Below are 12,980 nucleotides of genomic sequence, written 5' to 3'. Positions count from 1 at the left end.
GCCTTCAGGAAACCAGTAAGTAACCTGCTCCTCTCTGCAAAGCGGGGTATAACCAATGAATCTCCTCACCTCATGAACATTCTTTGGTGCAGGAAATTCCTCTATGGCTTTCACTTTCCGTGAACCAGGCTCTATTCCCTTGCTAGAGATTTCCATCCCCAGGTAGCTCACCTTCTCCTTTAAGAACTCGCACTCTGAAAGTTTGATAGTCATACCTGCTTTCTTTAATGCCTCTAGCACGGCTAACAATCTTTACTTCAAGTCATTCCAGTTCCTTTCTGGAATTAAAATATCGTCGAGGTAATATAATACAACCTTATCCCTCAGAGGTCACAATGTGAAGGCTCAGTTTGGAGAAGTAGGATGGTGCATTCATCAGCCCAAAGACCATCCTCGTTAACTGGCCTGTCTCATCTGGGGTAATGAAAGCAGTCTTTTCCATTGCCTCATTCGTTAAGGGAACCTAGAAGTATCCATGGGCTAAATCTAAAACAATAAACATTGTGTTATTAGCCAATAATGCCAAATGGTCGTCCATGATTGGCAAAGAAAAATTCATTCGCTCTGTCTGTCTATTCAGAGCCCTAGATCACGACCACCATGCGGGATTCTCCGGTCTTCTTCTGTGTCAGTAGCACTAGACTAGCATAAGAGGACTCAGCATCCGTCACAATCCCAGCTTCCCTCAACTCTCCAACAATGCGGCTAATTTCCTGCCTCTCTAATTTGCTGGCTCGATAGGGCTTTGCCCTGACTGGTCGGCTGCCTGGTATCTCCTTAACCCTTTTAGTGCCGGGCGAAATGGAGGTGCCTATGCGAGAAAAACCGGCCGAATTTCACAGTTATACAAGGGTTCGGGAAAATGCTTATAAAAACCAAACGAGAAACGATATTTACATGATTCAAAAAGCTGCGTATTATAGATGAAATACAAAACGAAACAATGACACTAGTTTTTTTGTACTCATTTGAGAATTATAGAAAAAAACAAAGGTATATATGTTTATAAATAAAGTAAAAGTTGAGTTCTCTCGTACAAAACGTGTTTGCACATACAAACAGCCATCTTTTCACCACAATTTTATATGGGTCAACTATAATGGGAGAAAAAATGGTCAATACTATTCGGGAGAAAATGGAGAAAACTACTTTTTTCCAATATTTGATGGCTCTTCTTTCATCTAAGTATGAATATAGCATCACGTCTGACGTGTCTACGCCTCCCATGTGTTTGTTATATTCAGCTACGATTGCTGGTTTTTCGACCTGTATTTGTGCATTCCTTTTCCTGATTGTAGTCGTTTTGTTCTGAGCCTTCTCAAATGTGGACATCAGTAAAACATTTTTCTTCTGCGACTTTTTTTCCCGGTACGCTAATAGTAAGACTTCATTATTATTTTGTGTTATATAAAACACTGTCGACAAGTACCGATAAGGGTCCAAATCCACAGCGATTTACGCCGCAGATCGAATATCGCCTGAGTGGCGACCATCGGTGTTTATGTTAGACTTCGGTACCTCTAAGCGATACGAAAAGGTCGTCGTCCACAAAGAGTTAAAACGAAAAACTATTTTTTTTAATTCTCTCATAGTGAAATTAGATCATTTATAACGTATTACAAATTTATTTTGAGATAGAGTTCTCCCGCAATGCGAATAGTAAAGCGCTACGAGGCGCGGGCCGATATATCGGCTCTGGCACTTCCCGCGAGTGTAGCAAGAGCCGATATATCGGCTCCCGGCACTCAAAGGGTTAATGTCCACTTCCTGATGTCTTTCGAGATACATGACCTATAATTATTTAAAACATGTATCAGTTCATTTATGACTTCTTTGCGTTGGTTTCCCATATCTAAGTCAGTCATAACTATAGGATCTGTCTTAGTCTCTGTTTGTCGCTGTACTATCCAAACTTGTCCTGTGTGTATCGTCAAATCTTTTGATAAACTTACAGGTTTGTCATCTAAGTTTAGTACAGGTACAATCAAGTCAGTCTGTTCATCTGTAACCCTGACTAAGTTACTGTCCCTGGAGGTAGTGTTGTTTCATTGGCTAGTAATTTATTTATATATCAATGAAATATTTTATTATATATAAATATATATAAATCATTAAGTTTACCGACAACAATTTATTGGTAATTAAATAGTTTATATATAATTAAATAACCGGAATAATTAATAATAATATAAATATTTTATTATATATATATATATATATATATATATATATATAATATATAATTAAAAAGATTATTTTACGGAATAATTAAATTTTATATATAAATATATTACTTAATTGAACAACATAAATATAAATTACTAGAAAAAAAATTATCTTCCTATGATTTATCTTCCTATAATTAATTTATATTCAATTTCTATAAAATTTTATTGAATATCAACAAGAATTTTTTTTATTATAATTTTATTATTAGGATTATTTCATGAATGAAACCAAGGAATATTAAAATGAAATTAGGATTATAGTTAATTATAACATTTAATTTGCATTTAAAAAGTATTGAATATCAATTAATCTTAAATAAGAAGCAATAATGCAAATAGTTTCGACCTATTAATTGATATATTTATCCTTATTTATTAATTGAAACCAAACTAGAGGTATATTACTGTTAATAATATTATTGAATTTTATTCCAATTAGAAATATTCAATATTAAGCTTCTAACTTAATCATAGTGATTAATTATCATTAATATTTCTATTTATATAGTTTAATTAAAACATTACATTTTCAATGTAAAAATAAAAATCTCTTTTTATAAATATATTTAAAGAAAAAAAAAATTCTCCATAACAGCTTCAATGTTATACTCTAAATATAAGCTATTTAAATAAAAATATAAAATCAATAAATAAACTACTCAAAAAAATATTCTAATTAAATAAATCATTATTATATTTATTTGATATTTATTATAATTTTTAGATAATAAAGAATAATTCAAAAATAGATTTTGAGATCCTATAAATTCTAATCATCCTTGATCAACAATCTTTATTAAATTATTACCATAAATTAACGGTTTATAAATATAAAACACAGAAATTACTGGTAAAAATCATATATTTCCAAAAAATACTAATTTTTTTTTATTAAAATAATTATACCCAATTTTATAATACCTAATTTCTAACCCTACTCATAATCCTAATAAAAATATAATTATAACTATAATTTTTATTATAAATCTAATAAAAAATATATTAGGAATATAAAAAATCAAATTAATCATAATCTTACCAAAACATAAAGAAAAAATTATTAAAATAAAACTTATTTTAATTATTTTATTAAATTCATCATTTAAAAAATTTAAACTAAAATAATTAAAAGAATTAAAAAATAATATTCTTCTTAATCGAAAAGAATAACATACAGTCAACCCAATTCTAAAATAAAATAATAAATAAATTAAAAAATTAAAATTAATTGAAGATAAACTTTCTAAAATTAAATCCTTAGAATAAAATCCAGCTAAAAAAGGAAATCCACATAATGCTAAATTAGCTAATCTAATAATTCTTCCTAATATAATTATTATATTTCTTATTCCACCTATTAAACGAATATCTTGAAAATTATTTAATAAATGAATAATAATTCCTGAACATATAAATAATAAAGCCTTAAATAAAGCATGTATTAAAAGATGAAAAAAAGCTAATTTGGGTATGTTAAATGATAACCTTCTTATTATTAATCCTAATTGTCTTAATGTAGATAAAGCAATAATTTTTTTTAAATCAAACTCATAATTAGCTCCCAATCCTGATATAAATATAGTTAATGTAGAAATTAATAATAAATAAATAAATAAATTACTTTTTATTAATAATTCTCTAAATCGAATTATTAAGTATACTCCAGCAGTTACTAAAGTTGAAGAATGAACTAAAGCTGAAACAGGAGTTGGGGCAGCTATTGCAGCTGGTAATCAAGAAGAAAAAGGAATTTGTGCTCTTTTAGTTATTGCAGAAATTAAAATCAAAAATATAATTAAAATTATTTCAAAATTATTTATTATATATTTTATATAAAATAAATAATTTCAACTACCATAATTTATTATCCAAGAAATTCTAATTAATAAAGTCACATCTCCAATTCGATTTATTAAAACAGTTAATATACCAGCATTATAAGATTTAACATTTTGATAATAAACAACTAAACAATAAGAAACTAAACCTAATCCATCTCAACCTAATAAAATTCTAATTAAATTTGGACTAATAATTATTATTATTATAGAAAATACAAATATTAATACTAATAATAAAAATCGATTTTTATTAAAATCTTCTATTATATATATTTCTCTATACTTAACTACTATTGAAGAAATTATTAACACAAATCTTATAAATATTAAAGATATTCAATCAAATAATATTCTAAAAATAATTATTATTGAATTAATTCTAATAATTTCCCATTCAATAATATAAATTAAATTATTAAAAATAAAATATAAACTAATTACAAATAACATTATTCTTATACTTAGTAAATAAATAAATCTTATAAAATATAAATTCTTAATAATTTAAAGTCACCAAACATCTTTGACACCACAAATCAATATTTTAATTAAACTATTTAAATATAAATAAATTATAAATATATCTCTCTTTAAAATTAATAAATTTAACGGAAATCAATGTAAAAATAATAATAAATATTCTCGAACCCTCCCACAAGAACAAGAATATAATTTTATTCTTCTTATTCCATGTTGACTATAAGCAAATAAATATAATCTATACCTTGCTCTTATAAATGAAATTATTATAATTAATACTATTAATATTATTGATCAACTTATTATAGAATTAATTAATATAATTTCACCTAATAAATTTAATGAAGGAGGGGCTGCTATATTAGACCTACATAATAGAAACCAAAATAATGTTATTGAAGGTATAAATCTTATTAAACCTTTATTAATTAAGATTCTTCGTCTTCCTGATCGTTCATAAATAATATTAGAAAGACAAAATATCCCAGAAGAACATAAACCATGAGAAATTATTAAAATAAACCTACCTACAATACCTAATATATTTATGGTAAAAATTCCTCCTAATACTATTCTTATATGAACAACTGAAGAATAAGCAATTAAAATTTTTATATCTCTTTGAATAATACAAATAAAAGATACAATTATTGGCTGTCCTCAGTCTCTGTTCTATTGGGCCTATCACTTCCATGTTCGCAAAGGGATGTTCCTCGTTGTACCTAAACGTCAGTTTGTTGTATCTGTTCGTGTAGTACAAGTGTGGTAGTTCAGTAAAAGTCCGTCCAATGATCACATCCACGGGTTGTTTTCACCTGTTTTGTTCCGAGAAGTATTTTATGTTCAGTCTCCCGGAAACTAAGGTTCAAATCCTGGCACAGTTTTCTCTTAGAGTGATAGTATACAATGGCCTCTTCCGACTTCAGTTGGACTCGTTTCTTCATGCGTTCCCACTTCGATTTATCTCCATCCTCTACATGTGTGAATGCATACCTGAAACCTTCTTTAATGTCGTCCCATGACTTTATTTCGTCCCTCTTCGTGTCGTACCAATCACGTCCGGCACCTACCAAATGGCTTATTGCGTTGTCCAACGCAATATTATCCGGCCATTCATGCCGTGACTTTAAACTATCAATCTTTCGCAGCCATGCTTCTGCCACTTCGGTTCTGCCGTCGAAATCCCCCAAAGATTTCGACAAATCCGTCATCAAGTGATATACCGGTCTCGTTTGCTCATCTTTCTGTTTTAGTAACGCCCTTATCATGTCGTATAACAACTCGTCGCGCGCCCCAATTACGTTCGCATCGTCCGCCTTCAATTTGCTTTGGAACTTCTCAAATGCGTCTGCGTTTCTCTCCATTTTTCCTACTAGGAGTCTACGAAAAAACAAAACTACAAAAAGTTCCAGCAATCGCTTCTCGCGAACAAGGTGTACGTACTGTTCCTAAATCGACATACGATTTAAAACAGCCCCCTTAACCTAACTGAAAACACACGTTATTTGACACCGCTTCACTTTCCTAATACAGAATCTCGTTAATATGCTGAAACAAAATAATATTAACACAACACGAAACTTACCACCATGTGGGATAGCTCATTCACACTTCTGAAATGTTAGAAACTTTAATTATGCGACTATTTAATTAACCTCAATGTTTCAAGCTGAAAGTAATAGACATATATAATTATACCATATAATAATAGTGCACATATTCTTAGCAATAATAGCAGGATATTATATTTATGTTAACATGAGATGTTCATCCTTCGACGGCAGAATTAGAAAAGGGATTAATTCTAAGCATTTACGTACTAAATGTAACAATTCCCGCGCTCAAAAGTTCGAGAACTAGACGACCATAGAGTTACTCTCTGTTACGCAATTGTAACGCGCGAACATTTAAAATGCCGCTACAAATATATACATACCAATAATAAATAATGTTTTATTTTTTATTCTTTTGTTATTAATATATTGAATTAATAATTACTTATGAAGATTACTTATTTACACAATCTGTTGCAGCAATCTAGAAAAAAAAAACAGCTATATTAATATTACTCCACATATCTGTATATTATTACTATGAACATTATTATTGTTAAACATGGAAACATATTATGATGAAATGCAGTTCTTTAATATAACTGTTATAGTTTATCAAATTTTCAGATAATAGTAATATCAATTTAATGTAGACAAAATTGTACCTAATAACCCTCGAAATAATTTTCGGTCTATAGCTCGCCGCTTGCTTCTCGAGCCAGTTGCTGAAAATGTCGAAACTCACTGCCATACACAAATAGTAGTACATCACGCTCTATAATGGTTCATTCGTGACCCATTGCACTCTCCGACACATGCTCAACATACAAAATTCTGGTTTTCGGAAGATAAAACCCACATCCTGGTGATAGTTCCTCCTGAAATATTTGATATTAGCCTCGGGTATTTTGATATCTTTCAAAAGATATTATTTCAAGTTAAGTTTATTCATTTATTTACCAGGTTCATAAAATTGTTCCGGAAGCTATATTAGTAGAAAAAAAAAGATGATGATATGTTTATTATGTGAACCAATAGTTTAGATACTCTTGAAGTCTTTTGAATCGATAGCTATCAAATATTAATCATCACATTTAAATTATTTATTATTCCAAAAATAATATCTAATTTATCTGGATATTGGAATCCACTCTGTATGATAAGTAATATAATAATGTTATTAATTATCTTAAAATAATCATTTGACTCATCTTTATCTACTTTGTTTTCAACTCCCCATAGTTGATGATTTTTTAAGGCTTCCTTGGTAACATATGAATATGTATAAGCACTTTAGAGTAACTCAATATTAGAGAACATTATTATTATAATATCATACTATACCTCATACTATATTTACTTACTATATACATTACTTACCTCATACTATATACTATATCATACTATATTTACTGGATATCCCACACAGCACAAGCGCGAGTCAGGAGCGACCTGGGGTTCGCCTCGTGAGTCGATCGGTTAAACTTTTGTTGCACCACATACGTGTATTTTGGTCAATCTTCGCACAGAAAGAAACCTAAAGTCCGAACCCGGTTGCGATATTTGCCGATCTTATTGTAATATATTGTAGATCGAGAAAAGTTCGATTAGAGATCAAGATTTGGCACATACATTGAAAATATTTTGATAATAGGTCAAAAATTTGGTAAATTGACTGAAAATCCTATTAAAATAATATTTATTTTCATGAAAGAAAGAAATATCTAAGCATTTTACTTTAATATATTATGAAAATGATACGATATGAAAATCTTACAATATACAAGTATATAATAAACCTTATTTAATAAAATAATAAAATAAATATAACAAAATAATACAATGAAAAACCTATTTTACTGTTCTTTTAATTAAAAGATAAATAGCTAAAAAAATTGACCAACGCAATTATTTCTTCCCATTTAAAATATATTTTTGCACAAAGTCCCTAATTTGCTCTTACTCCTTCCAAAAAAAAATTGACTTCATTAATGTTCTTAGCAATTTGGAGTTTGGTATTAGCAAAGTGAAAATTTCCGAAAAAGAATCAAAATTAAGACTAACTGCAAAGTTACCGGAGCTGATAAGGAAAACCTTACGGTTGTAATGAATTAGTCTGATTATCTCTAAAAAACTGAAGTCTTTTGCAAGATGCTCAAATATATAAATCTTTAATTATTGAAGTTTGATAAATATGTACGCCACTTTCACACGAAAATTGTGTTTTTAAACACCAATAATAAATATATTACATTTAAACAAATATTTCATTATTGCTTTCTAATTTCCCATAATAACTCTAGCCAACGGTTCTTATTTTCAGTGAATTTTATATATGTAAAATATATTTTTTATTTTTTTTAATTTCTCTTAAAACTTTGTAAAACAAATAAATAGTTCGTTACATTCATTAGATCAATATAAATTGTATATTATATAATATCTTCCCAACAATTTCGAACACACGGACTTTCATTTAACGTTTAAGCTATCGAGTGCAATTGACGTGTTCGTATTTTTGACATATCTCGGCCGCGAAATTACCCTCATATGCCCTCATACTATAGAACATCTTTTGACACTTTTGTACCTGAGAAATGTATGTCATAGCAGTCCATGTATATAAGGTCTATGGGTGGACCTCATAATACTTCGGCATGTAAGAAAGAAAGATCTACTCCAGCAACATGTATTCTGTGTGGTTATGCTTATCCGGCAAACTACAAAGGTTGTCATTTCTACAAGGTTTATAATTATTATAAACAACATAATTATAACTTTCAAGAAAGAAGACGAACCACGGATAGAATTAAAACATCAAATACAGAAGAAACCAGGCGGCCAATAGCTAATTCTTACAGTGACCATAGAAGCTATTCTGAAATACTAAAGATACAACGAAGTAACTAAAACGAACAGTCACAGGTAACCGTTGCTCTTATCACATTTATTAGTGATTTTATAGACATGTTCAAACACTAATGGAACAAAATAGATTAGTCATGAACATGTTAACCAAATTAGTTAAAAATTAATGGCCAAGTTTTTTCGGATTGCTCAATGGAATGCAAATGGTGTTTTAAATCATAAAACGAATTAATATTATTTTTACAACACACGATTGATGTGATGCTAATCAGTGAAATGCATTTAACAAATAATCTACATTTCAAGATTCCTTTCTATTCTTTCTATAATACTAATCACCCTGACAATACTGCACGCGCTGGATCTGGAATATTGATTAAAAACAGTATTTCGCTTTACACACAAACAAATTTTCAAGAAAATTACTTACAATATTGTGACGATTTAAAGAGGTTGATGGTCTCTTTCTCGGGTGTTGCAACGACTACCAAATATTACATCTTAGCGTTGCATCCCCATTACGAAACATTTACCCCAACTCCTTAACCCGACTTCTATAAACACCCTGTAATTACCTGTGGAAACTAAACCAACTAACTACACGAATGAAACCTTTACGCTCCGTTGTCGGCTCCAGTTCGACATACAAAATGTGTTCCGCAACTCCGTTGTCGGACCCAGTCCGACACGCTCTGATCACATCATAACGTTAACAAATATAATAACGAATAAAGTTAATAACGAATCACTAATTGTTGATGTTTGAAATTAACATTAAAACGCATTGAAATAATACTGTTAAAAAATAAATACTTTAATTCTTTTTTGTTCCTTTTTTTCATTATATAACAAACATGACAGATATTTCGCTAATATACTCAGGGAGTTGCTGGGGCGTCACATGCGTCGACCGCGCGGAGTTCAAAGGGTTAATATTACTTTAATATTACAGGTGTGATGGCATGACAATACCTACGTACTGTTATGCCTTCTGCCTAAACTCTAACGTACAATCTATAAACCGATTAACCGGATTAACATAAACGGAGTATCGGAACAAACGGAGTCAACGGAACGGAGGGAATAGTTTATAAACAATACACCTGTCCTTTGCTGTAACGGGTTCTAATCTCCTGGCACAAAACACACACCACTATACACTAAGCGGGTCCAGGGACTCGCGCCTGGACCCGACCGACCTCCTCAGAGGATGTTACATTTCATAATGCCTTTTCAATACCAGACTCGGACCTTATATTGCAGGAACCCTAGTAGACGTAGGTGGGGGAGTCCAATTGCACTGAGGGTTGTGCAACCCCTTTGACGACAATATCCTATATATCCTAATTATATCCCAAAACTAAACTTATTACTATAATTATGTTTAATTATTAACATATGTACATCTGTATATAAGTTCTTATATATATTTAAAAAACGAAGAGAAAAGTGAAGATTTTTTTTTTAGTGGATTGGTATGCGACCAAAATATTCTTTTATTCTACTAACGTGGACCGTGTCGTATTTGTAACTATTTCTTCGGCTATTTGCGTTGGTACTGCCTTCGTTTCGACCCATTGAGTCAGGTAGTCGATTGCTAATATTACGTATTTATTACCCCTATCGCTTTGTGGGAATGGTCCCAGGAAATGCATTCCTACTAAGCCAAATACATGGGTGACCGGGATTGGTTGCATGAGGCCTTGTTGTAGTGTTTTAGGTGATTTTCGCGATTGGCAGTGCGCGCACGACCGTACGTACTCTCGTATTTCTTTAATCATGTTGTACTAAAAATAACGTTATTTGACTTTGTAAATTGTTTTTGTTAGCCCGTAGTGGGCTCGAGTCGCGGGGTCGTCGTGGCATGCTTGAAGGATCTCATTCCTTAATGTTTTAGGCATTACGAGCAATTTGTCTGTGCTGTTTTATCCAAAGTCTTTTTTAAATAGTATGTCGTTGTGTAGCAGGTAGCTACGCAATTTACGAGCCGTTTTATTTGTGACGTGTTCCGGGTTGTGTAGAGCTAGAATTAAGTCGCATTTGTGCTATGTCCCTAGAGTTTGTATTAGTTTCGGTTAACATACAGATTTTCAAATCGTCGTTTATGGGGTAGCGTGATAATGCGTCTGCGTCTGTATGTAAGTTACCATTTTTATGTCATTCGTATTCCTGTATGTAGTTTAATTACCCAACGGGTCAGTCTCGTAGATAAGTCTTATGATTTCTGTAGCCAGCATAGAGCATGGTGGTCTGTTATTATAGTAAATTTTTTCCTCCATAGGAACTGTCTAAAATGTCTGATTGCCCATATAATGGCTAGGCACTCTTTTTCAGTCGTGCTGTACTTAATTTTTCGTCGTTGGAGTTTACGCGATGCGTAGGCTTCCTGGTGTTTACTGTTGTTATGTTCTTGTACGAGTACTGCTCCTAGGCCAATATCGCATAAGTCCACGTGTATTTCTGTCGGTGAGGTTGCGTCGAATTGTGCGAGAACGGTTTGTGATATTAGTTTTTCTTTTAAAGATTGAAACGCGCTTTCTTGTTCCGACTCCCAGTGAAACTTTATGTTTCTACTAGTCAGTACTGTCAGTGGGTGTGCGATTTTCGCAAAGTTCTCTATGAATTTTCTGTATAAGTTTGCGAGTCCTATGAATGAACGAATGTCTTTAATCTTTTTAGGTCTTGGAAAATTTTGTACCGCTGTAATTTTTTTCCGGGTCTGGGGAGATCTCTTTGTCGGAATCTATATGACCCAAAATCGCGTTAAGCTGGTAAAACCCAAGAAACATTTACTTGGCTTAAGTTTCAGGCCCGCAAGTCTCAGTCTGTCTAGTACTGTCGATAGTCTGGTTAAGTGTGTTTCAAAGTCGTTGGATTTTATAATTATATCGCCTAAGTAAACAAAGACAGGTACTCCATTTAAGGCCCCCTAGAACGTTATCCATACATCTCTGAAAAGTCGCGGGGCTAGAGCAGAGTCCGAAGGGTAAAACGTTGAATTCGTATAGTCCGTCTGCTGTAATGAATGCTGTTTTTTGTTTGTTTTTCGTCTTTCTCTTGCACTGGGATTTGCCAATAACCGCTTTTCAGGTCGGGTGTCGAAAAAAAATAGGAACCGTTCAAATTTGTTAATATGTCGTCCATTAATGGTAAGGGGTATTTGTCAGCGATAGTTACTTTGTTTAATTTCCTATAGTCCACGCAAAATCGCCATTCACCGGATTTTTTCTTAACTAAAACTACGGGGCTGGCCCACGGACTTATTTAGTTTTTTATAACTCCTTGTAACATTTCGTTTACTTGGTTTTGAATATCCTGTCTCTCTTTTAGGCTGTTTCTATATGGCGCGGAGTTGATTGGTTTTGCGTTGTTTGTGTCTGTCGTATGTTCAACTAGGTCCGTCGGTTTGAGTGTCCGGTTTTTCCAGCAAAATACGTCGGCGAACGTTTCGATTAGGTCGAGTAAGCGATTATATTGGTCGGCCTGTAAGTCGTTGTTCACAGTTACTTCGCTTATGTCAATGATGTTGGGCGTCGTCGTGTTGTTTTGGTTGCTTTCGAGCTATAAATCGCGTGCCTATCTGCTTATTTTTACCGAGTGCTACGGCTCCGGTGTTTGCGTTCAATAAAGATAAGTATTGTATGTCATTGTCATTCCTTAGTAAAGAGCAGTCAATTATTAATCCTCGTCGAGTGAGTTGTATGTCGGGTTCAAAAATGTATTCTCCGTTACCGTCGTACTTTGAGTCCGGACTACCAATCGGTACTTAAACTTGTTTGAGATTTAATATTTTTTAAACTGTATAAGAAATTGTATATAAAGTTTGAATTGTTGTATGCAAACGTGACTGTCTCTAAATTAAAATCTATGATGATGTTAGCTTGAATATTAAAATCATTACTTAAAATGTCGTAGTCGCTTTCGATATCGAGAACGTAAACTTCGAGTTTCATTTTACACTCACTATCGAGCTCAATTTCTAATTGTGAGACTCCTAAAATATTCGTACT

At 31.9% G+C, this 12,980-nt stretch overlaps 1 protein-coding gene across 1 annotated transcript; it reads right to left on the bottom strand.

The window, feature by feature from the left end:
* Positions 1 to 316: 316 nt before the first annotated feature.
* On the bottom strand, positions 317 to 11,889 carry LOC113381106 (NADH-ubiquinone oxidoreductase chain 5-like). Its single transcript, XM_026620085.1, is given in 6 exon segments — positions 317 to 463; positions 1,150 to 1,373; positions 1,787 to 2,028; positions 3,309 to 4,547; positions 9,459 to 9,470; positions 11,873 to 11,889. Coding segments are annotated over 6 exon segments (1,881 nt in total).
* Between the last annotated feature and the right edge of the window lie 1,091 nt (positions 11,890 to 12,980).

The sequence above is a fragment of the Ctenocephalides felis genome, unplaced genomic scaffold (assembly GCF_003426905.1).
Source record: "Ctenocephalides felis isolate EL2017-DRISC unplaced genomic scaffold, ASM342690v1 CF-g0.4_SCAFFOLD_02587, whole genome shotgun sequence".
Taxonomy (NCBI): Eukaryota; Metazoa; Arthropoda; class Insecta; order Siphonaptera; family Pulicidae; genus Ctenocephalides; species Ctenocephalides felis.
Note: the sequence above shows the minus strand (reverse complement) of the source record. Positions and strands in the feature narration are given on the sequence as shown.